This window comes from Scomber scombrus, chromosome 10, assembly GCF_963691925.1.
Source record: "Scomber scombrus chromosome 10, fScoSco1.1, whole genome shotgun sequence".
Classification (NCBI taxonomy): Eukaryota; Metazoa; Chordata; class Actinopteri; order Scombriformes; family Scombridae; genus Scomber; species Scomber scombrus.
Genome location: NC_084979.1, coordinates 7,119,533 through 7,146,981, shown reverse-complemented (window position 1 = coordinate 7,146,981; position 27,449 = coordinate 7,119,533). Strand labels below are relative to the sequence as shown.

Sequence of the window (27,449 nt, the reverse complement as noted above, 5' to 3'; positions counted from 1 at the left end):
TTTCAGGATTTTTCATTTTTGTTCCTACTTAGTCTCATCAGTGCAATAATCATATTGCAGAAACAGTGCTGTTGTATGATATCCAGTATTGTATTGCCATGCATGTTGTATCATAAGATCCGTGAAGCAGTTTCGCAGCTCCATAAATAGAAGCAGCTCTTGGCAGGTACAGTAAAGCAGGCAGGAGGCTGCTGTATGCAGACTGAAGCAGAGAGAACTGTGACAGAGCCGGAGAGAGTACTGGCATAGATTTTTTTTCTTCTTTTCTCTATTTTGGGGAGGATTTCAGTTTGTACTGTAAATTAGCCAGTTTGAATACTGTTGGTGGTTTGAAAACTGGTGGAGGGGAGGGGATTTTTTTTTTCCCCAGACAAATTACCCAGGGTTGTCCAATGGCAAACTATGGATTTAAGGGAAGTTGTGAGAGAAAGAATAGATTGACTGAGGATATATTTAGTGGTTTTCATTTGGGGAAATAGCTGCCAAATCATTCTTCACAACTTGACAAAGGCAAAATTAGGGACTATATTTGAGGAACTAATTTAGAAAGACAGCTGTTAGATTTATTTAGCCATCACTAAATGTTCAGTTAGTGGTGATTGCTACTCACTGATGGTTTCTATTTTAGTGACACTGAAAATAACCATAATCACCCAAAATTGCAATAAATATCATAAAGGCTTTTTTCCTTTGAAAGCCACAGTCAAAAGTGGAGCAGCATACTGCTTTAATTGATTGTTTATGTAATGGGGACAATGCACAATACATTTATTGTATCAGATATAGCTGAAAGCCCATTTCCATCTGTAGTCCCTGGGCCATGTGGAGGCATTGTCAACCAACAGCTTTGTTCTCATTTATTCCGTTGTACTTGAGACACACACACACACACATTCACGCACACATGTATACAGTACATGCCATCTTCTGCCTCATCCATCCTCATACTTCCCAGACAAGCCCTATACCTCTATGTTTGTGTCAGCTGTGGGTGAGCTGAGGTGGTAAATGATGACATAATGTATCAACAGCCCGGCCCACATGATAAACGAGCTGTTGCGGGAACACAAAGGTGCTGTCAAAAGAGAAACTTATCCATTCAAATTCAGTCAACTTTCCCCAGCAAAGTAAAACAGATAGCTGGATCTATCAACACAACGCGCTTTACGAAATGAAAATGCCGTAACCATTATGAAGACACAGTAGACAACATATAAAACTGTAAATTACAATGTGGATGTCATTCCAACCTCTAGTCTCTTTGCCTCTGCTTTATAGAGGATAGTGTTTACGGTCTGATATCACAATTTGGCTGCACCTAAATGATGATGTAAGAGAAAATAATAGTGATGGTGAACACATCATGGTAAATATGACAAAGGTGTGTGAGGGCTCAGTCCGCAAATCTGGAGGTTTGAATTCAGCCTTTATCTTCACTCCCAGAACTATCAGCTTTGCTAGTTTTGCAGGTATTTGGTCAAAGTCAAGGAACATACTGTCTGTACCAAATGTAGTAGATGTTGAGGTTATTCACACACACAAAAAAACACACATGAGATCACACGTCATGAGGCTTCATCTCCTGAATTCCATGGATATCTGTACCAGATTCATGGCGATTTATAGGATTGACCAACCGACCATCAGACTGACGTTGCCATGCTAAAAAATCTGTACAACTGATTACATGCACTTCAATATACTGAGTTCACTTTTTCAAATCTCTTAAGACAGTTCTCTTTACCAGAACAGTTTATTTCACATCTAAAATCAACTACTACAACCAAAATACTTCATACACGACTCAGGATCAACACCATAACACTGACAACAAACATGTATTCAGTGTATGTCTATTTAAAGGAAAGTGACAGACACTGATATAATGCAGTGCTAGTCAGTCCTGACTCATCCACATGTGCCCCCTTTCCTCACCCTGCACAAACCTTGCATAGAGCTCATCCAGGAATGAATTGAGGCTGTCAGTGATGCATTGCCCAATTAGAAATGTATGTATTTTAATTTTTCTAATTTCTTTTTAGATGTTTAGATGTAAGAATTGAGGTTTAATTTACAGTATTTTTGTATTAAGTTTTTAATGTAATAGCTTTTGTAAACATGTGCAAATTGGACTGTAAACCCAGACTTTTGGTACTAGCATTGGTAAGCAATGAAGACTCTTACACGTCACTTTAAGTCTTGCATTAGCTTAATCCTCAAACTGTCTTTCAGCAGCCAGTGTATCATTATGCAAATCCATTACACAACACAATATCTTGCGCAGTGACTCTGCAGTTCTCCAATACATCTGGCAGCCTGGTCCAGGGAAAATGTCATCATGCCGACAGGGGCCAAAAGTAAGGCCCTTGGATGTCGTGTGGCATATCCATAGGGATAAAATGCTGAGGATTTCCACCTGTCATCTGAGCTACAGTAATAGGGCAATATGTACAGTCTTACCTCACAGTAATAAGTGGTATGGATTTAAAAATGGTTCAGCCACAAGTATATTTTCTTAGATGCTCACCTGTTCATTTCTTTCATTACTCACTATGTCCTTGTGTTCGTAACCTTTCTTTGAATCTTCTCCTGTAAATAAAATGAAGGAATTTTAGCGTTCATGACAATTGATGACTAAAGACAAACATCAAACGCTGTATGAATTAAATTATTCCAAAACAAAATTCCAATTACCGCCACTGAATTTAAATAACCTCGACATAAACCATTCCCCCTTTCCCCATATCTTGTTTTCCCTCTCTTCTTCCTTTGTTTGTAAGTATATCAGCTTTAATTTTCTTTGGTATGGTGACTTTTGGCAGAAAATTAAACTTCATATTTTCTGTCTCTTCCTCTTTGTCTCTCTTTTTCCACCCTCTTGCTGGTATCGAAATGCATGCAGCGTGAAATTAAAGCCAATGCATTTCTGACTCTGAAATAAATTTGTCCCTCTGATGAGGTTGGAATTGGTCCAAGGCTCTGTGATGAAAACACTTTTTACATTTATTTCCCTTCATGGAGGAATTATCCACTGCTTATTATTGTGTATTAAACATAAATGAATAAAAGGTGCCAGAGTGAGTTTTCTCCGACGGAAAAAAAGCAGATAGTTCCTGCAGGGACCATCCTCAAACTTCAGGAAATGAAGTAAAATCACTAGCTGCCTTTCTCTCTCTATGTAGCTGTAATAAACTAGATTTCCAAAAGCCTCCTTCCAATTTCTAAACATGACTCCCTCTTTTCTACGTAGCCACAAAAATACTCAAAAATATACACAGTGCACCAGAATTCAATGACTCTATGAAAGAGCCTTGATTGCAGGTTACCCCAAACGTTAATCAACAGAGACTGTGCTACACCATTAACAGGATTTGAGCGAGGTGTCAGAGATGCCAGGTGCTTTATTACCACCATAGATGTATAAAGAGAACTGGATACAGGGACATCACTTGGCTTTGGAGCCAGTTTGACATAGTGGCCAAACCATGTAATTATAACATCACATGATTCTCTTGCACAAATAGTCATTCCCATAGAGTTACATAGTGAATGAGACATTTGTAAAATCAGTGGATACAATTTTAGAGCATCACAAATGCTGCAAAGTGACTCGTTTCACCATCAGAATTTGATCCATCCAGTCTGATCACATTTCATTTTGACAGTCCAGAGGAGCCACACGATTGTATAGTTTTATCTTTGTTCAAGTTAGCTGGAAGGCTAAACCAGAAGTTAGCCATTTTGGCCAGTGGATGTCTTTAGTGAACATGCTCAACGGGTGCATTGGGCCTGTAGAGTGTGTGCAGTATATACTGTAATAATTCTCTTTATACATCCATGATTACCTCTCTTGATCACATGATGCTCACCTTGAAAAAGAATAACTTTATCAATGCTAAGAGAAAGTTATGTGCCACAACAGCACACATCACACGGACAATAGAATAAAATACGATTAATTGTCAAATAGTAAAATAGAAAAGGTTGTTCACATTGTGCAGTAATTATATATGTGGTATATAATAAAATCAGTTTAGTAACATATGTATATATAGTGAGAAATAGTTATTATCCATTGTGCTATGATAATATACATGCTATATAATGAAATTTGATTATAAAAAATAATAGAAGAGTAGAATTATGATTATTTTACAATGTGCAATGTATTAATGAAACAATATTATTATACATTGAGCAGAATGATAATTTTCTAGTGCAGTTCTTAACTAGTTGTCAGTTACCGTGAGAAGGGCGAAGTCTTGGGCATGAAGCATCAACTTAATCCCATGTTGCAGCAGAGAGAGGAGGAGCTGTAAAGTTTGATGGCCGCCAGCAGAAATGACCTTCTGTGTCACTCGGTGGAACATTGCAGCCCCTCAAGATTTAATTCCATTGTTAATGCTGAAAGCTTTCACAGTCCACTTTATCAACAGTGTCCCCCTTTGAAATTTTTCAGAAGCTTTGAAGGATCAATTTATCCTAGAGTCAGCCGAGATGAAAAGCTGTTTTGAATGGAGATATTACCAGCGTGCAACACCCTTATGAAGCCAAGTGATAGAGCACTTTCTAGTCTTTAGTATCAGGACTATCTTCCCTCGAGCTACAATCAGAGACAAATTCGATTACGCTTAATGTAATTCTTAACAGGTTATAATCAAGCTAGACTTCTTCAAAAAAAATGCTTTCATCAAATACTTAATTAAAAGTTTCATCAACAGTAACAGCACATACATGGATAACAGAGTGGTGTGTCCTTGTGAGAAAAAAAAGACTACTGAGCCATGGGTGTGATTCAGGTATGGACGGTAGGGACATGTCCCCGTCAATGTCAAGACGCTGCTGAATTGTCCCCACTCATTTTTACCGATCTCAATCCTTCGTCATTTTAACTCCACATAATGTTACTTTTGAGATGTTTGCACTGTTGCTAGGTGTTATCTGTTAGAATAGTGCTATGAGAAAGATTGGAAGAGGTGAATATGGAGGATACCTGATTTGATGATCAGGCAACCCACAACTGCAAGGTGTACAACGTATTTTTAGTTGCACCCTAACCCTAACCCTATTATACCTGATGGAGAACATGTCCCACACCGTGCAATCAACACAAATAGACTGCACACACCAAAACTAATAATGCACTATATACTTTCCTATGTTTCCTATGTTTAATAATCGGTCTACTTATATTACTTTAGCTTTTTTACTGTTTACTTATTCATTATATCTTGCTTTTTGACTGATGCTTCTTGTTCGTGCACTGTCCCCTTTGCTGCCGTAACACTGCAGATCTCCCTGCAGTGAGACTAATAAAGGATTATCTTATCTTATCCTGGCGAGTCTGAAGTGATTATAGTTTAAACATCGTGGAATTAATCTCTCTTTAATTTGTGATCACTGCTCAGATATGTCAGTTTATCAAGCAACTTTATTACTGTAGGCGAAAATGCCTCCCAAAGGTGGAAATAAAGCATGGGGGGAACTGCTGTATGTAACTGCTGAATGTTCTGCAGTCAATACGATATTTTGTTAGTTGCAGGAAACTTAATTTGGAGCCATAAATCAACAAACCGTAAACTCAGGTGAAGTTTGGCGATGCCTTGCAGCAGATAGTCAGGTTATTATAAATTTATTAAAGAAATCGATCATGTTTCTGCCAAAACTCTGTAAACCGTTATCCACACCTTCATTACCAGTCGATTGGAGTCCTGTAATCTCCTGCTGTCTGGCCTGCAGCTCATCCAAAACTCAGCTGCCACTATTTAAACTGGGACTATGAAACATGATCACATTTCACCAATTCTGGCTTCTGTACAGTGGCTACCTGTTGCTCTACAAATTGACACATTTTATCATCGAAGCCCCGAGAGGCCTCACCCCAAGTTATATTTTGGAGCTGCTATTGCCTCATGTCCCTTCCCGCTCCCTGAAATCGTCACATTTGTTTTTTCTCATAGTTTCGAAGTCCAGACTTAGACATTACTTTACACTTTGTATTAACGTGCTTGAAAATTATTTGGCGGTGTATAAAATAACTGTAGTCACTTATATTTCATGTTATCTTACATCTTGTGATGTGATTGTATCGTAGGGTGTTTGATGTGTGTGATTCTATCTTCTCACTTACAGAAGCAATATTATTCTTTTTCTGGAGAGTTTTTACTCTTTAAACATGTCCGACAGTCTCTAGTTTTCTTATAAATTACACGGCATGCTGTGTGGCTATACAAATACCATCAGTATGACTGCAGAATATCAACAGTTCTTCTTATTGATATAAATGGAATTGAAAAAGTCGACTGAACTCATTTCTTTGGCACCAGCCACTACATTATGACACACACAGGGGAGCAGTCAATGCAATTTCAGCACTATATGCAATAACATATTTTAGGAGAGGTATGAAAGTTAAGAATAAAGTTCCGGTATTACATTTAGGTATCGAATTTCCAGTGTTGCTGTCTCAGTAGCAGTCGTAGTAATTGATCAGCAGCAGTTCAATGATGATTTGTCCTGATTTAAAGGTGACCAAAAAGGGGCTGAGAGGAAATGAAAATGACTTTGAATCCCATAAAATATTGATTATGAAAACATATAGCTCAGTTTTCTTTCATCTAAAGGCTACACAACTTTTTTTTAAAGGGAAGAAGGAGCATAAAGAAATATAGCCAGTACTGCTGTTATTCATTAATTGTTCCTTTCAGCCACTGAGGCATGATTATTGTTCAATTGGTAAATAACAGTCTTTGAACTTCCTCGCTCATTCAGAAAAATTGCCCATGTAGCCGAGAGCCAGGACCATATTTAAAATGTAGCTTTATTTCCCCTTTAATCTTTGATGATTATAACTCACGCAGCAGCACTCCTGCACTCCGGTAGTGATTATTCATTCACCGGCCCATTTCTCTCTTGGCTGAGGTTGCTCCCAGTCCAGTCATATTAATCAACCACCATTCTAATTGACTGATTAAGTCATGTCTCCAGAAGCCAAAATGGCTGACTGACTCATTAAACTGTGACACATATTCTGGTTGCAAAATGGCTGACATCAATCCAATTTCCTTGATTTTTATGGGCACTATAATAGTTTTTTTCTCAGATTTAATGCTGAGCACATAAAGTAGTACTGTCAACTTCATTAAAAAAACTGCTGTCCACAGTCACATATATATATATTAGGCCTATATATCATATCTATGACTATAATATATAAAGATATTATTACAGACTGTAATAATTACAGACTTGAACAAACAAGCTCCAGTGTGTGCCTCTAAGCATACATTTGGGTCACAGATATATCAGTTTAAAGTAAAAAAAATACAACAACAAAAAAACAGGTTTTAAAACACTTACCGTTGTTTCCTGAAGGTGTCACAAAGCAGCAGGTGGACCCAAATGCAAAGACTGAAGGGATAATTACACATGGGACATAGGTGAGTAAAACAAGACACAGTTGAAACACATGGAGTAATCAATCAACCCGGGAAAACACAGACAGTAAAGAAAACAGAAAATATTTCAAAATAAAACAGGAACTTAACAAACTCAAACAGATGTGACAGAAGGTTTTTTTATTATGCAGAAGATAGAATATTTTTTCAGTCCAAATGGTTAGAAAAGACAAGAAATGTTTTTTAAGGACCAGTGTGTACGATTTAGTGCCATCCAATGGTGAGGTTGCAAATTGCAACACACTGAAAAATCCTCCCCATCCTCTTCCCCATTCCAAGGTGTTGTAGGCCCAAGTGGCCCTACGGTGGACACTAAACTAGCAAAAAACACCATGACCCTTTCTAGAGCCATTGTTTGGTTTCAGGTGATTATACACTAATTAAATATACTTATAAATATACACACTGGTCAATTAAGCAACCTTCTGGTTTATTTATACAACCATTGGGTAACATTCATATTGTCTTCCCCTAAAGTGTGTTATTGTACCTCTAGCGTTGAGCTTTGTTTGTGTGTGCCCCATTGCGCCACCTAGTGTTGGGTCTCAACTTCTCTCTCTGTCTCTCTCTCTCTTTCTGTGTGTGTTAGTGTGTATGTGTCAGTGTGTCCCTGTGTGTGCATGTGTGTGCATGTTTGTGTTCACCTTTCGGAAAGCACCAACTGTGACCAATTGCCCCGTTGCACCACCTAGTGGTGGGTCTCAGCTACTCTGTTTGTATGTGCGTGTGCATGTGTTTATTGATATGCAGTGTCACAAACAAACACAAACAATCAAAATGTACCTTCTTTAGTTCTCAGATTGGTTAATTTAGTAGCACGTGTATAACACTCCGCCAGGTTGCGAGAGTGTGCAGGCAAAGTTGAGTACGCACATAGTGGAGCGGTTTAGAGAGAGACAGTGAAAGGTAGTGTGAGGCGGTCTGCTAAAATGGAAAGAGAGGTGTTATTATTGCACTGTAATATGGATAATAGCAAATATGCAAATTCCTTCTACTCCAACCTTCCTTAAATGAGATGCAATGTAATCCTCAATATATATAATCCTCTCTTGCTTTAAAATCCTCGCCAAGTTATCTACAGTACCAGTCAAAAGTTTGGACACACTTTCCCAGTCACATCAATGAGAAAGTGTGTCCAAACTTTTGACTGGTACTGTAGATAAAATGTGGCTTTTTTTTTTTTAAATCACATTTTCATTTCGGGTTTCATTTATTATTTGGAGTAAGATTTCTGTGAAATTGCCATCCTCAGTTCACCGTACATAAAATATGAGGAGACGCAGAATGACCTGTAATTCTATGACAAAATTAGCAATAGATTTTCATGTGCCTTGGTCCCAGAATGAGGATGAATGTGTCATATGGGTCCCAGCCTGAAAAATAAGGTCTGTATTAGAGAGAAAATGTGTTATTGGTGGGCTGCCAAGTGCCTGTGCAAGAACCTGCTGGGGCCAATTCATTTATATTAGGTTGCCCCATAGGCAGCAATGGCAAGAGTGTGTCTACAGGAATATGCAGGGACCGAGGACATCAATCTGCACTGAGCTAATGAGGCAGCGCTTGGCTAGTGAGTATTGGTCATAATAGAACACACATGGACACATTCTTACTCGTGTACTCACAAGCACACACACTTACACACAGGATACAGAAACCGGCCAAAATTACGGTGGCCCAGAGATGCAAAATACAACAGCATTGCAAAAATGTTTTGAATTAATTGTTGTAGAGTAAAAAAGATGTCCTTGTGTTTTCTGAAATATTAATGAAGCTTTGGTGAAAGTTCAAGAAGGAAGATCACCCTCATGTTTCACCTTTATTCCACTATGAGTGAAAGTTTATTACCTGTTCTATTGCTACTGTATCTGTCACTTATGTTTTCCCATTCACAGTCCTGATGCCACCACACCTGACCAATGATCTTTTTGCCCACGTTCCGCAACCCAATCAGTCCCCACATAGAGACAGAACACAGTTAAGTTTCGCCCACCCTGCAGGGGAAAAAAATGAATTGCTCTTGATTAACTTTGTATTGACTGAAGGTGCCTTCTTGTGCTGCATTCCATTTACCTTAGAAGTTGGAAGTCGGGGCGGGGAATGATGTCTCTCCTTGAATTAAATTATGGTTGTGTTTTCTGAAATGTACAGATGTCAGGTTTTCTAATATGCTGTGTTTTCTGAAATAGTTGTTTTCTGAAATAGTTGTGGTTTCTGAATTAGTTTTTTCTGAAATGTTATGTTTTCTAAAATGTCTGTGTTTTTTGAATTGTTGTGTTTTCTACGGCATGAATTGGTGAAATTCTATGGGTTTTTTCTGATTTGTTTATGTATTTTGTGAAATGTTTTATTTTGCTGGATATTTTGTCCAAAGTAACTTCACTTTGCCCTTCAGAGCCTCCATAAAAAATGCTTACATACATGCCCAAACACACATGCATTAAACCCCTAGCCATGCACGCTAATGTTCAATAAATGGAAGTTCACAGAGAGAGACACACACACACACACACACACACACACACACACACACACACACACACACATTGTCCCTCAGCGGTAATGAAACCCACACTGATCAATGGTGAAAGACAAACCAGTCAAGCGGCGATTCAGCAGCAACAGCAAACAAATAGCCTGGCTGACCAATGCACCTCAGGCAATTGCGAGCTACAGCAGAGCAGCATTAGCCAGTGTTGCTAATGAGCTATTACAGCAATGACCTTCGGGACAAACTCATTACCAGGTGACAATAGACGGCAGACAGAAGCTAGATTCATTATCATAATTATCAGCACCGCCTTTATTGCAGCTCACTGGGGTTGCTGGTCGAGGTACATGCTTGTGTGTGCTTGTGTGTGTGTGTGTGTGTGTGTGTGTGTGTGTGTGTGTGTGTGTGTGTGTGTGTGTGTGTGTGTGTGTGTGTGTGTGTGTGTGTGTGTGTGTGTGTGTGTGTGTGTGTGTGTGTGTTACTGTGTGTGAATGAAAGCAAAAGACAGAGAGCGTTACAAGCAGTTATAGACCATTACAATACACTGAAGAATTACCCCTTCACCCTTACGATAGCTCGGAGCATTTTGACTAGAATTCTCTTATATTTTACCCTCTGTAATGAGAAAGTCTGTACTTTCAAATAACATTTGGAGGAGTCCATTTCCACAACAATTAATCTTTTTTTTAACCATCACTGGTTGAACCCCTAGCTCTAAATCTGGTGAATAGGCCCATTACAAATCCTGTCTCAGTGCGCTCACATGAGTTCGAGGATGGACGACCGCTTCAGGGCTTTGCAGCTGTTCCATCTGCTTAGTCGAATCCGTCAAATACCTATCTATCAATCTGCTCCCTCACTGCTCCCCCTCTTGTCAACTTGCAGCAGGAAGTTAACAAACTTCTGCTTCTCAGGCTGCAATAACAGAGGCACGAGTACAGGAGCAGGATTAGAGCTCATGCAAACATGTAATACTTTACACAGCTATGATATGACTTGACAAATTACTCCCCTGCAGGCAATTATTGATGTTCTGCTCTTTGCAAAGCAGCGGTGAAAGTATGTATGTAGATCCTTTAAGTAAATGTAAACATACTACATGTGGTGGAAACTAACTAAGTACATTTACTCAAGTACTGCACTTTGAGGTGCTTGTACATTACTTGAGTATTTACAGTTTCTGCTACTTTTTACTTCCACTCCATTTCATTTATCTGACAGCTGTAGTTATGTGAAATAAGATAAGCTTCAAAATGATGCTGCATTATTTAAGATTAAACAGATGCTCCCAAACTTGACTTAAAAATCTGTGTGTCATGTTTCAGAGTTATTAGCTCCTCTAAACTTAGTTTCAAATAAATAAAACCCAAAGAGGTAAAATTACAATATCTTGAAAATGAGTCAAAATGTATCAGTCAGAGCTTGTTTTTTCATCTTTCACACATGAATAATCATCTCATGGAGTCTTATAAAGCCCCAAGATCATTTTAATAACAATAAAATGCTGCGTATGCACTGAATCATCAGTATTAATAATGCACTTTATTAAATTCACTTTATTAAAGTCACAGCTTGATTGTCTGCAAAATGAGTACTTTTACTTTTAATACTTTAAGTAATGGTAATACTTATGTACTTTTACTCAAGTAGGATTTTAAATGCAGGACTTTGACTTTTTCAGGGAGTATTTTTACATTGTGGTTTTGCTACTTTTACTTAAGTAAAGGCTCTGAGTTCTTTCACCACTGTCCATTACAAGTAAAAGTCCAGCATGAAAAGCTACCTAAGTAATTTATTAGCAGCAAAATGTAGTTTTACAGTAAAAGTATTGGTTTGGTCCCTCTGACTGACATATTATTATATATGACATCATTAGATTATTAATACTGAAGCATCGCTGTTAGAGCAGCATGTTACTGTTGTAGCTGCTGGGTAGAAATAATAGTGATACATTTCCCCGTTTGAAAGAAAAGAGCCAGAAACTCAAAATTGAAAAAAGAACTTACTACACTTGGCCAATGTAACCTTGTGTCTCCACTTAAACCAGTTACAAGTTAAGATTACTCCAGTGTAACACATAAAAACTTTTGCTATGTAACTTAAAGGGCACCTCTGTATGTGGTTGCCAACTTCCAACACTGGGTAAAAGAAATGGCAAATGGAGGAGGAGGAGGGGAGAATAAGGGAGCTGTGACAAATAAAAGAAGATGACAGAGGATGAAGTGAAAAAGAAAGGAAGAGTAAAAGAGAAAGAGAAGAAAGAGAGATGGATAAGGAAGGAGGGATTTAAAAAGAAAATAATCAGGGGAGGGAAAAGTGATCAAGATTAAGGAGGGAAGAGGTAATGAAGAGCAGATGGATGGGAGGGATGAAAATCAGTGAAGTCAAAAAGGAGGAAGGGAGGTGGGGATGAACAGAGGGAAGACAGCTATGGACAGAAGATAAAGGAGGGAGGGAAGAGGGATGAAAAGAGAAGGTGATTGGCACAGAGGTGGAAAGAAAGAGCAAGATTTATTCTTTTAAAGGGAGAAAGCACTGAGAAAGAAGAGAGGAAGGAAGGAAGGAAGAGGTGTGATCAACATTGAGGAGAGAGAGAGAGGGATGGATAAAGAAAGGGATGGTTGAAAAGAACGAGGGATGAAAAGAGGGGGGCCGTGACGGGGAGCCATTAATAATTTATGATAGCCTCAGCTTTTCAAAGCAGCCCAGCGGTCCCGCTCCCTGCTTTCCCCTGACGTTTAATTTGTCTGAAAATCAGCGAGCGTGGAGTCTGATTATCGTCTCCGTCTGCCAACGCCCCTGCTTCAATCTCCCTGACACCGAGGTGAGATCACAAGCTGTTCGGTACACACATGTCAGCCTGAAATCCTTTAGGTTAAAACAATCCTCATATGTGAGCTGCATTTAAACAGGAACTAAGTATATATATATATATATCTCTGTAAAACCCCTCCAAATCTCTAAGCACGAATTAAACGTCCAGATACAGACCTGAGATCTTCTATATAATTCCATTTACAAGCCTGTTATATTTAAAGGGAAAAGTGCAAGTTGTGTAGTAAAATGTCCAGGCCTCACTCACTCAGTCAGTATACTTTTACAAGCTGCATGATGAGGGGCCTATTTCAGAACAGGGGTGCAATGATTTGTTCTTTACAGTAAACCTCTTCTCACAGGAGGAACAGGATTACATACATACTAAATTTAGGCCTCAATCACATTAGAAAAGTGTGATTGTAAATGTCTCTGTCCTACTGTTCATCTCTAACCTTCACAGCCTTACTCTGTTTATTTTCAGTGAAATTGTTGCACTGTTAAGACACATTTAATGACATTATAATGACACTAATATGTAAAGTGGCTGATTTATAGTATATTATAATGTGGAAACGGTGGCAGCGTGCAAGGAAAAAACATAGCGTAAATACATTTTAGAAAATTGGGGCTAAATTGCGCCCCTTCAGTAGACTAGTTTCTCCGACTGCAGATAAGGAGTAAAAAGATAGGCCATGAGTGAATACATGCACGCTTAGTTCACCCCTGCATGAGAAGAAAAGATCTACCTTTTTTAAAATTGAGTTTGAGACTAAACCTCTAATTTTTCAGATTAATATCACAGGACACAGGCGAGGCCGAATGAATCCTGATGAAAACTACCATAGAGGACAAATTTAAGTATAAAAATACACTTCATGTCTTGGTATTAAATAAACAAATGTACATTGAGTTGTATGGAGAAAACATTACACACACACACACACACACACACACACATAGATATTCAGGTGAATGTTCCAATGCTGCCACCTGGTGGCGTTACTTGAGTTGCAGCAATGCAGCACAGTTCGTGCCAAGACGTAAAGGTGCAGTCTACCAATTTAACAAGTCAGTTGTCAAATCATGTAAAGTTCCACTCAGCTAGTGTGTGTAACAGTTGTATAATGTATTTTATTATATATAAGGGTTCATAAGGGTTATAAAGGTTTATATTATATATATGTAGGGGCTGCTGATCTTGATCAGATAGTCTGTGTTGATAACTGGGAGTCATTTGTCAGGCAGGGACGGTGTGATGAAAGATTTGATCAGTGTGCATTGTGGGAAGTGTAGGATCTAGGGTTTTTGTAAGATTTTGATCATAGGTCACAAAAAAAGAAATTGTTTAAATGTTTATATTATATTTGGGATTCTGGCAGTTTTTATTCACATTTTTTAGAATCCTATCAGTGGTAAAATATGCAGTGTGTATTCTTTACATATGACTAATCAGTGTGAAAATACGCAAATCTATCTGGATCAAGTGCAATATAGATGCATTCTCCCTTTTTTTCTCTGTCATCTCTGTAAAAATTATCCTTAATTACATGAAAATAGGAAAATAACAGTGTTTTGAATGCAAATTTGCCTTTGTTCAGGTACAGAGGAATCAGTCAGACTCAGTTTTGTATAGGGTGATAATCTTCACTGACAAGACAGACAAGACAGGATTGATCATTGTGAAAAAATGTTGTTTATGGGTCATATGAGGTCACTTTTTGAAAAATATCTATATTCATATATTATATTGTGGTTCCTGGCAGATTTCATTCTCAGTTTTAGAATCATATCTATGCCAAAATATACCTTGTGTATTTTTATTTATTTATTAACAAGCAGTGTGAAGACATAAACAAGTGAGTTCAGGACATGAATGCAAAACCGTATACCTATAATATTTATCATCTCTGTGAGAATAACCATAACTGTATAAAAAGGGATGTAACCATAAATTACAAAATACACAAATATTGTATTTCATATATACAAATTATACAGTATCCATGTTATCTTTGCTTGAGATAACAAGAATATTATATACAGTACCAGTCAAAAGTTTGGACGACACATTCCCATTCACATCAATGAGAAAGTGTGTCCAAACTTTTGACTGGTACTGTATATTTTACATTAGGTGTATGCTTTTGATCTAACCTTACTCAGAAGATTAAAAAGGGTGTTGAAGCTTTTGGGTTTCGTGTCATGCAGTCGTGACAAAGACTTTGTGGAAGCTCCTGGAGACGATGCGAGGGCTGCCGCTGTATGAGAAAGTGGCCATCAGCAGTTTAGTGCCAGGTGAAGTGGCCACGATGGATACCTTCTTCTCTATCTTATCACCCGGCTGCAGGAGCACCATCCTGGAAGGGTAAGAAGAAGAATCTTTATCTTTCCAAACTGTAGTTCTCACAGACACGCACAAGATGTCTCCAGAGCAGCCCTGAAACACTGGAAATGCACAGTTTTGCACAAGAGCAGGTAATAATAGTGGGAAATGAATAAAGGGGGAAATGTTTATTATTTATTATTCAACAAATACATGTGAGAGTTTTTTTTTTACTCCCAGGACTCTGCAAAGTTTCAGCCTTTTCTCAAGCCAAAAAAGCAAATTCCAAAGCAGTTGTATTGTTCCAGTATTACCTCTTAAGCAGATATTTCAGCAAAGTATCTTATCTAACTAGCAAGTTCATTCCTCTCTAGGGCAAAACTTTTGCTTCATTGTCATGTATTCTCATAAGAAAGCTACCATGGCTCCAGGGCAAAGAGGAAAAAAGGACCTAATCACGAAAGTTTTCAGGCTTGCATTAAGAGTTTCTGCAGTTTAAGTCAAAAGAGAAGTAGCAGAGGAGAAAAACAAGTGGAAATGAGAGAGGATCATTAACACCATGAATGAGGAAACAACAGAAAAAGAAAGTGTGCAATATTAAAATTTACTGGACTGGAATACAAGAAAAATGTCATGATGCCAAGGTGCAAATTACATGTTAATAATGTAAGAGTTTTTTTTAACAATACACAACCTCATCACAGCCATTACATAATCTGAATTTAACAAATTCTAGTCAAAGAAAAATTACAAGCGCATTAACCCTTGGACTACTACAAAAAACCCCAAGCACATTCCACTGCTACTTAGTCTTGAACAAACAAATGCAAGTGGTGGATTATCTGGGAGGTGAAAAACGGACTAAATACAGACTGAATGACCTCAACCTGGTCATTAAAACTGGTCAGCCCAGACAAACCTGGTAAGAAGAAACAGACTGTGTAAGCTCTGCCCACAAGAGGTGAAGACAGAGTAACACTTCCTGCAGCCTGTCTAAAGACAGAGAAACCATGTATGGATGTAACACAAATTTTCTTAGTGCTACAAAAACATACCTGACAGCATACCCAGACCACATTCCTCAAATACTTAAAGTACAAAACATATTTCTTTACCAGCTCGAACATTAAAGAAAGATTTATGCGGGTGAGATGCTGGAATGTGACCGAGGCACAGACGGCAGCCTTTTTTTCACTTCCTCTGCTGCTCTTAAGAGCCGAGCAGACAAAAGCATGTCACTTGCGAATGACGAAACTGTAAACAGACTTACCTGACGTCGGGCTTGTCTGGCAACAAGCCAGATCCTTCCACAGTCAGCACTGCTCTATTCAGAGCTTTGGTAAACCTGTTGGTGAAGGAAACTTGGGCTGTGTGCTCTTTCTTCATTTGGATACTGTCCCCTCCTTCGATCTGTGGAAAATCCAGTTACACATTGACAATCAAACCACTGATTCATCTGATCATGAGCTCTGGTGCTTAACACTAACATCTTCAAATAGCATTCTTTTCAAAAGAAGAAAATACAGTTTTAAGGCAACTGAGGTTTCTGTTCTCATTTCACACCTTTTTTTGTTTCCGTTTTTTTTCCACAGGAATTGAAAGTGGGTGCTCATGTTTGTGTGCATTCATTCTCCCAGCAGATAGAAGCTAGTTGGAGCCATGCTCTTGGACTTTTACCATAGCAGCATTCTTAGAAAACTTAGAATCTAAACTGTAAATGATTTTTCACGTCAAACTAAAGAGTAAAATTTAGCATAACACAGTTAATTATTTTTCAATGGCAGCTTCTCAAAGGCAAAAAAAAAAGGCAAACAAAAAAGGCAAAAAAAACGTATGGAGTTCCACAAGGGAGTTGCTTGGGTCCACTTTTATTTTCAATTTCTAAAAAAGGATTTACCATGGGTTGTTAAAAATGCTCTGTCCTATGTTTCGTCAACACAAGTAGAGCTGAGAGACTAAATGTTGTTACATACCATTACTAAATGGGTGAGAATAAACCAAATAGTATAGACGGTTCCCAAAACTAAACATATTGCTTTTGGTACTAAAGCTACTTCACAGTTTGTCTACAGATGGGATACCAAAGACTGGGTGTTAAACTAGATCATTTAATGTCCTGTTCTGATCAGATTAGGAGTATTGTTCTCTTGATGGGAAAGTGCAATGTCATTTCAATTTCTTCTGTCTTTGCGCTTCATTAAACTTCACCTTGTCATATGCGACTGACGCTCATGAAAGAGATCAAAGTGAACACATGTGGATGCTGCTGTACCTCTATAGTTATCTGTGGCGAGCTGATGTTGAACTCCTGTGTATCCAGGACTCTCTCCTTGGTCCTTATGTCCTTTATCACCACCGCCATGTTCACAATGTCATCACCTGCCAGCACTGACTCGTATTCAGAGGGGGGGATGACGTGGTGGAGTGTCAAAACTATAGAAAATGTAAAGGATGTGTAAAAATGAACACAAGAAAAAAACGAAACTCAAATAAAAGGCGCTAAATATTGCACGGTGCTATCTTTAACCAGTTAATGTGGTAATGTGAGTAAGTTATACTGATATTAAATGAACTCAGATATACTGTAATAACTTTAAACAGCATGAGCATGGGTCACAACTTTATAGTAAGTTCTGACAAAGATAAGACATATAATTGTGACCAAGCCTATAGCAGGTCATGAAAGTATTACTAAAAATCAAATACTATTGAATGAGGAAATCCAACAACAGTGCCAGAGACTGTATATACTGTGTTCATACTGTCTGTAAATGTAAATCATTAACATCTTGGTATTTACATTACAGACCTGGAGGGCTCCTCACCTTCATATGGCTGTATGTGCACTTTTTTGTGTGTTTTCCAGAAGCTCTTCTCTGGGTTGCTGTTGTACTCTTTCAGCTGAGCGTTCAGGTGTTTCATCAGTATCCTGGGGCTGCTTGAATGGTTTGTGATCGTCACACACACGCTGATACGCTCACCCACTAATAGCACCCTATCTATGGCTAGGGACACTTTCAAACTGGGGCCTCCTGTGGAGAAGGCAAGCATGTTACCGCCACATAATACATACATTTTAGCAGAGCTGGTGCCAGTGAGAGGAAGTTAAGTTAAGTTAAGTTAAGTTAAGTTAAGTTAAGTTAAGTTAAGTTAAGTTAAGATAAGTTAAGTTAAGTTGTTACGTTACGTTTAGTTCAGTTTAGTAATTCAACTCAAATACACATGTATAAGTAAAGTTAATAATCATATGTCCTTGTTTTCTTCATCTCCCTTAGAAATAGTGACACACCAAAAAGGACAAATAATAACAAAAAATAAATGAATGAATAAATACAGTTTCTGACCGGAAAGGTGTAGGCTGAAGCATTTGTTTATAACACCTACCCTTTTTACATTAATCATTCAATAAATCCTAATGTTCATAGAATTATACCCCTGACTATGGTGGTGTTAGTACCTCACAGGGGTACACACCTAAGTATGTCCTGTGGCATATGTAACCCAACCGTTTGTCTAATAATGATGTATTTTTGGTGCACTTGTTTATCTTTGCATGGGGAAAGGAGGATGAAGATGCCACTGACCTGGGCGTGTGGACATTCTGCGTGTCTGTGCTGTTTGCTCTCCTGAAAATAGAAAGAAAAACTTCAGCCATCAGCCTACTTCTACTTCTGTCCTTATTCCATTTACAGCATGCTTTTTTAAAAAAAATCTCAGTAAATCTCTCTCTGAGAAGCCTCACCGACAAAAGCTTCTGTACTTTTGATTCCCTTGTACATCTGCGTCAGATTCTCTGGTCTGTCTGAGCCGATGCTCTTGGTGTAGATCAGTTGCCCCACTGACTCATTGTCCACCGTCCTCCCCACCACCAACCCATCACGTACGATCAGCCTTACGATGTCGGCGTCAACAGAGGCATAGATAAACGAGGTGTCAAATGGGGCGCCGAGGCAACGTTTCTGGACAGCAACCACTGGGCAAGGACCACAGCAGTATACCCCTGAAGAGAAGAAGATGAGTTTGTTCCATACTAGTTAGTTATCAATCACTAGTAAGTCACCTACTCCACATTTTTATTCATTACTTTAAGAAAGTCTAAAAACAAAAGAAATATTACCACCTCCACTCTTCTCCTGCGGGGTTGGGTCCACAATCTGCCAGCCGTCAAACTCTTGACCAAGGTCTGGTCTTCTCATCCAGCACTCCACCCACACATGGAAGTTCCTGTAAGAGGACAGACGTTCACACATATACATACACTCAAGAAATGAGTAAGGAATAATGTATATCAACACGAAAAAAGTCAAAACCTACAAGACAAACACACCCAAGTAAAAATGTGATGACGGTGTTGACAGTGAGGTCTGTATTATTCTCCAAATTCATATGTTCAGAATTATACAGGTAATGTTAAAATGACAATATACTGAATTGAAAATAAATAGTGCTCCATAATGGATAGTTTAGTTTAAAGGTACATTGTCATATTATCCTCATTGCCAAGCAAGTAAAAGATCAACTGTGATCTTTGTGGTTCGAGAGCAAGAGACACCAACCAAATGCTGTCCTTTGACAGGCCGAGCTTCTCCCCTCTGCTCGAGTAAACCTCTTCAATTCTCAGGCTGCCATCACCATCATGAGCTGCGTTAAAAACTGTCACCACCCTGGAAGGAATCCCCAGCACTCTCATCACTGGGGAAAAAAAGAAGAAAAGGTCAGTCTTGTAGGCCTGAACCGTTAAGCCTGCTTAGTAAGAATATAAAAAGACAACTTAATAATGTATTAAAAACATAGTATAACCAATTTCTAGTCTCATGGTTATATATTAAAGAGTCAGTTCACACTCATTTATCAGCACAGCCTGAAGCACAAAGTCACTACTGAAACCTCTGAGGACTTTTCTACTTTCTATGAACTGCACTCAGGTGTCACTTGTGAATTCTGGCATGGATACGTCCCTGTGTCCCGACTCTTTGAAGTACCTGTGCAGAGGACAGATGCAAAGACCCAGCACTGTCCATAGCGCACAGGGCTGCAGTCGGACGAATCCCAGCGGTGAAGGATGTCCGCGCTGCCGCTCCACTCTGTAGGTTTGACACCATCTTTGTAGTTGCCCTGCCACTTCCCCTCCAAAATTCCCAAGTCGTCATTACTGTTCACCTTGACAGGAGCAGACACATTACTGACCTGTCTTTCATTTCTATGTAAATGCAGAGAAAAGTATTATTCAATACATTCCAGTAATTCCAGCATGTAGATATTTGTGTCTTGTGTCTTACCATAGCACATACCACCCTGCTGAGGTAGATGGGGTCTGCTCTTAAAATGTAGTCTTTTTGGTTGTCGTTGAGATGCTGTGGGCTGACCTGCAGGAGCTTCAGGCATGCCTCTAGGACCCCAGGCTCATACTGCACACAGATACAGACTGTATTATTAACTGCAAACTAGAAAATGCCTTTCCTGCAGAGAATGCATGTACATGCTGACAGCTGAAATAAATTACAAAGCATTGCTGATAATGCAATGGAATTTTGGTAAGTGATACTAAGAAATGAACTCATAAGTAACAGTCAGGGTAATCTACACATGGTATGTACTGAGCTTGAAAAGTATTTGCCATCACAAGCAAAAAATGTCCAAAGAAAATGTTTCCAGGCACAAAGGGGCGTGGACGGTCCTTATCAGTCAACATCGTCCAAGTCTCACAGTTCGTGAGTTATTCCCCAAAACGTAAAACACATCAAATCTGACCCCATGGTGGCACTATTGGCATGTTTTCATATGTTAAGCATTTCCACATGGGGAATCTGTCCATTAAGTTTGAACTTTTAGTTTTTGAGATATCAGCTTTCAAACATTCCTCCCATAGACTTTCCATTATACATTTTAATACATAAAAGTCCTCAAAGAGCTGGACATTTTGATATTTTATCACTGAAAGTATGCAGAAATAGTTCAAATCCACACTAATAAAGTGTTTATACATGATCCATTCATAATAGTTGCAACTCTTGAGGGTCACATACCTGACCGAAAGACCAGGGTCGCTTACAAATGTTTAGATGGGTGCCCATGTAGACCAGTCCATAATCACTTTTGATATACTCTTGTATTTGGACATCCAGTGGCATGTACACTGGATCCTCTGAAAAGCAATGGCAGAGTTGTGTAATGATATCGACAACAAGATAAAGAATATTATATAACACATAGTATTACAGCATGGTCCCACCCTTCATCCATGGGTTGCAGAGCAGCACAAATGATCCTACTGCATAGCTCCTTCTGTCCAGGCCGGTCTCTATGTGGACTAGGAGGTCATACACGGCTACTGAGGACAGAACAGGGGAGCAGGCGTAGATGGAGACCGACTGAGGACGCATGTTACATGGATATACATGGGCTGACCAGCGTTGGGGGTCGGACCACTTTTCAGGGAACTGGACTGGTATCCTCTCTGACAGACCACCTGCATGGTGGGAGAAAAAACTGGGAGTTAAATTAAACCTTTAAGCATGCAAGGTAAAATGCGATCATCTTTTATACCATAGAGCTGCTTAGGTTGTTTTTCCTGCTTTTTATTGCTTGTAAGAGTAAGACTGTGAAACAAGAGTAAAAGCAAGACTTTCTTTTCAAAACTTACACAATCTCTCTTTAAATGTGAGCAAACTTAATCTGAGTTCCCATACCCAACAGAACCTCCAGGACCAGGCTCTCAGTGTGAGGATTCCACAGGCGGCTGCGAAACATTAAAGTGAGCTTGAACGGTTTCCCTCGCCGCACCACCAGGATGTTTTCGCTGAGCCCCCGTGTCTCATGGGAAACGTGGTTTTCATGACTCTCAAAGTTGACAAATTTCAGTCGGCAGTGGTCAGTGCCGGTGCCTGGAAGAACAGATATAAGTTTTCACCCACAGGAAACATTGACAATGATCTACAAACTAGATGAGAAGTGAGGAGCTGAAATAAAAGAAAAAGGAGAGAAGGGAAGAAGGGAGTTTATGGAGATAGAGGTCAAAGAGGCCGGTCATTTTACACCATATTCTGTCCATGAAAAATACAACATTGTTATTACCCCTGCTGTTATTTCACCTCTTTACCTCACATGTTGAACAAGTATACTGCCTCTCTGTCACATACCTGTGCTTTGTGACCATGGCATTTACACTCATAACTTCAAAACATGATTTATTGGCAGCTGAGTAAAACACCTGTGAGGTCAACCACTTACTTCAACAAAGTAGTAAAAGAAATATACAGATTATTCAGTGAAAAGAATATCCTGATGGGAATGTTAAATCACTCATTTGAACTCTATTTACTTGACTTTGTTTTGGATAAAATAATACATAATTTAAAAACACATGCATTTGGAAAAAAAAGTGTGTTATTAAGTGTCTTGCCAAGCCAAATATGAGATGAATGAAATAAAACCTCCTTTAACATTAAAGCAGTTATAACAAATGTGTTGAACAGGTAAACTTAAGTGTGATCTGCAGCTCGAACTCACCTGTGACATGTGTTGTCTGTTGCATGCAGTCCATGGTCTGACAGCTGGAGTTACAAGTGACTGAAGGAATGACGAGATGGCTCCACCTACCCACTGATAAGCATCTCACGCTCTCTGTTTCCTTCTATCCATCCATCCTTTTTGCTGCTTATATGGGACTTGGTAGTGTGATAATGGCGGTATAAGCCTGAGTAAGGAAGTCCTTCTCCATGGCAACACCCACCAGCTCCTCCTCCTGCAGGATCCCAAATTGTTTTCCAAACTCTTACCAGTTGGACATGCCAAGAACACCTCTTTTCTTTTCTTTTCTTTCTTCTTTTAAACTATTGGTCTATAGTGGCAAACCAAACCCCAGTAACAATTATTTTTGATAAATTATTAAAACAGTGGAGCCACCAACAACATAAAGAATATCACCAAGTGATGAGAGGAACTTAAGTATACTATCATTTACAAGACTTACATGTTGGGAGCTGATAAGTGTGACCAGTTAACTGTGAGGATTATCAGGAAATAATTAGTCACTTTGGGCACTCACCTTTCTCTAGAAGAGAGAAAGCTCATCTTGTGTAATATCTTTGGCTTTTTTTGAAGTCACTGATGCTGATTAAAAGGGAGTGAAGGAATGAGTCAGTCAATTTACAATCCCTGGGACATACCCCAAGCCAAGAAATAAGAAACCTTGGTGTAGTGTTCGACTCTGACCTTAACCTCAAGGCTCATGTTGGGCAAAAGTCACAAAATCGGGACTGATGCACGCTTTGATCACAAGCAGGCTGGACTACTGTAATGCTCTCCTTTCTGGTCTACCCAAAACTCTTATAAATCAGCATATTTATCACAATTGCTGACAGTGTATGAACCAGAACTGCTCCTCGGGTCCTCTGGTTTGATGTTTTGAATTATTTATTTATTTGTGTACTTAATTTTACACTATCTTATTATGATCATTCTATAGTTGTATTTTTATCTATTTTGTCTATTTCCTTTGTCTTTTCAATCTCTCTCTTAACCTAGCTTTAGTCCAGCTTTTTTTTTATTAAACTTAATCTTTCTATTTTACTTTTCTTTTGTCTTCTTAATCTATAATAACCACATTTTTTACTCTCACTTTTAATAAACCTTTTCTCTTATTGTCTTATTTTTACTTATTTTATTTACTTTTTTTTTAGCATTTTTATTTTATTTTGCGTGCATTGATCTCATTATTATTCTTTTTTTTAAAAATGTTGTGACTTGTTCTGTCTCATTATCAGCTTGTCAATCAGCTAACTCTATGAGTCTCTATGAGAGGAGCTATATAAATACAGTTTGATTGATTGACTGATTGAAATAGTAAAATGTAAAGAACATTAAGCCAATGAGGGTAATATTGAACATACACCCATGATTGTATCAATAGACATCCATCAGCATATAGGCTTAAAGCAAACATATATTTTCTTCAAGAAATTCTTCTTTAGTTATATACTGTGTAAAGTAATTAAAGGTAGTTCATCTTCATGACACACATGAATGATTGTATCTTTTAATTTAATGTGACAGCCCTGTCATACTACCGCTGTGAAACCTATTATTTGATGTTTATTATAGGGTGTGGTAGTTTGATCATACCCATGAGCACAATTAAAGTACGCCTTTCTCTAGAAAAGCATCCCAAGTTACTGACAGAATGACAAGTAAAGGATTTATCTGGAAGCACCGGACCACTAATGCGCTGGTTGACATACTCTGATTTGGGTGGTTCTTAGTTTTTCGCTCTGCCATTTTCACCATGGCAGCCGGGAACAAACGTTCACAGCATTCTTACAGCAACAATACACTTCTGAAAGCATTTGAGGAGTAAAAATAGGCAATGCAGCACAGGCCTAATTTGATAGTTTGATCTGAGTGAGATCTGAACAGTCCACGTTAAACTGGACGGACACCATTTGCATAAAGTTGAGGTGGAGTTGTGATAATACAAATTGGGGTACAGCAGTTTGTCCGTCAACTCGCTGTGCCGTATCCATCATGCACTGCTCTCTACAGAAAATCAATGGGATCGCTGGGTTCAGTGTGTCTGCACCTTCAGGCTCCACCTTGACAAACATGTCTTTTCTTGTAGATATCTGACATAATAACATTTTCTGTGCTATCTTATGCACACAGTGGTCCATAGCTGCAAGACTAACCCGATAACAATCATTGAAACAATCATTAAACCTGAGGAGCACCAGCAAGTGAAGTGTGGAAGTTATTCATTTGTATATATTAACATCACCACACTTATAAATGATTGGGACATATAATTCATTGTGACTGTAATGTGTTAATTCAGAGTAAACTATAGGAAGACTATTTAAGACTGAATGTGGTTACTTCCACATACAGATGCTCTAATAACGGGGTTTTTGTTTCTGTCTTTGGGTGAAGGGCTCCCTCTAGCTGCATTAGTGAGATTGTATTTACTTGTACTGTATGTAATGAATACAGCTGGAAACAGTTACTGACCTACAAATGTTTGTTTTGGTTTTAAATCTGCAAGTGATATTTCAAGTCTCAACACTACATTTTCTGTATTTGCTCGGATAATATTTGCTTTTTTGTTATTGTTGTTTTTGTTGATGATGAGGAATATCTCAATTTTGAACCATATAGCCTGAAGATGAATTCCAATCCATGACTTTTCATCTAGCACCAACAGTTGATCAAACATTTTTGTTGATGACTTAAAACTTTGAGCTGCTGTTAAGAGTCATTTAAATGATTTATCCAGTGAAATATATCACATACCCAGTGAAATGGAACTCAAATCTATACTGATAGTTTTGACATTCATGTTCCCCTCGGGATTAATTGCAATAATCCATGGTGATCAGTTCAAATTTTTAATGTCCTCAGTACTGGCAATCTATATATATATATATATATATATATAGATATAGATATAGATATAGATATAGATATATATATATATAGATAGATAGATAGATAGATAGATAGATAGATCTATATATCTATATATATATATATCTATATCATCTATATATATATATCTTTTACTGCTTATTCTTTTACTTATCATGCACTTCTAAGGTTGGATTTGTAGCATTTAATATTCATTATTTCTGATGGTTCCTATGTCTGTAGCTGACCAAGTATTTAATTACAATCACCATTATTAAGTTATTACAAATACACGTGGCTAAATAGAATACTCTATTTTGGGATGTTATATTTACCTTTGTATTACAAAACAAAGACAAGATAGGGGTCAAATCAAAATAGTTAACTTTTTTTTATTTTTGTCCAAGAAATTTTGATACAAATGGGGAAAATAGGGACCCATTCTTAACAAGTACAAACCTCTTTTTTCTTTTTTTACCCAGTATATAGCAAAAAAAAAAAAAAATCTGTAAAAAAAAAAAAAAAAAAAGAAAAAAAAAAAAAGGTGGACAAGCATTTATAGATTATGTGATATTGATTGTTAAGTTGCTGGATACACCACAGTTCCCCCTTAAAAGCACTTTGAACAGCACAGGAATCAGGGTTGGAGTCAATTCACTTTCACTCTGTTCAACCACAGCAGTTTTATAGCATCTGTCAGCAGATTGGGCTTGTGGGCCATTTTTGTGTGCAATGGTGGACTTTAACACACAGAAAGATACTTTTTGTATAAACAATTTTAAAAAAGAAAAATATTTTTTTTAAATATATATATATATATATATATATATATATATATATATATATATATATATATATATAGATACTTATAGTGTTTTGAAGTTTGGAACAAATTTAATTTATTACAGTCCTGACCCACTATTTAAGAAAATCCAGCATGCCACACGTTTTTAATTCATACAATTCCCAAAACTAGATAAATACACATTTTTATACAGCAGTATCTTTAAATTAACGTGATTTGATTCCAACCCTGGTGCAAATATTATCTTTTGAAACTTTTTCAAACAAAAAACCCACAAAACACTTGAAAATAAAAAAAACATTGCATCCTTCCACCATGACCACACACACACACACACACACACACACACACACACACACAAAAGAAATCCTGATGTGAATATTAATCCAAAATAATTAATATTTTACCTCAACAAGGCACTGCATTTGTCCTGCAGATAATCCAAACACTAATTTTCAAAGGTTGACAACAGATCCATCGATTAAACTGTGACTGTAACACAAAGGCTGAGAAAGAGAGGAAAAACAGACAAGTGATACATTCTGAGCTTTACACGGGTTATAAAAGAATTATTTAAAAGCCTCGTAACACCGCTGTCAGTTGATACTCTTAAGGAGTCTTGATTGTAAGGTTTTCACAGACCTTAACCCCCAAAAATGAATTACACATTTAGTGTAAGAAAAAAAAGAAAAGATGACTGTTGTTACAAGGTTTTTGTTCACATGACAGTGAGAGGCATCCGAAGGTTACACTAAAATACATGTGCAACCTTACATTTGCAATGTTGCCTGCAATATGGAGATAAATGTAAACTGATGCTAACAGAAAACAACGTGGCCAAACAGAATATGAAGAATTAAATTACACTTTAGTCAATTCAGTCAAAAAAAAAAAATTACAAATACATTGTATTTATGCATATTATTTTCTTGAACATTTTTTGGCATCATTCGCCAATGCTGAGGTTGCACATGTACGATAACACATATGACGTTAAAATATATTCTCTAGGGGGAAAAACAACATGGTAAAATTAAATGGGCTAATAATGAGAAAAGCTAATTTACAGACAAAATACTTCTTTTCACCATTACACAACACACTTCTCAAACACACAATTCGCTTGGATTTACCTGGTTAAAAAAAAAAAAAGTATCTAGG

The 27,449-nt window shown here is 37.9% G+C and overlaps 1 protein-coding gene across 1 annotated transcript; it reads right to left on the bottom strand.

The window, feature by feature from the left end:
- Positions 1 to 14,901: 14,901 nt before the first annotated feature.
- LOC133987291 (protein-glutamine gamma-glutamyltransferase 5-like) lies at positions 14,902 to 22,628 on the bottom strand. Its single transcript, XM_062426601.1, has 14 exons — positions 22,595 to 22,628; positions 21,775 to 21,969; positions 21,318 to 21,554; positions 21,112 to 21,230; positions 20,365 to 20,493; positions 20,068 to 20,245; positions 19,642 to 19,777; positions 19,206 to 19,309; positions 18,828 to 19,085; positions 18,670 to 18,711; positions 17,911 to 18,117; positions 17,358 to 17,518; positions 16,356 to 16,495; positions 14,902 to 15,119 (listed from the first exon to the last, which is right to left on the bottom strand). Exons 1-14 carry the CDS (start codon positions 22,626 to 22,628, stop codon positions 14,963 to 14,965), a joined length of 2,097 nt encoding a protein of 698 aa, XP_062282585.1. The 3' UTR covers positions 14,902 to 14,962.
- Positions 22,629 to 27,449: the final 4,821 nt, after the last annotated feature.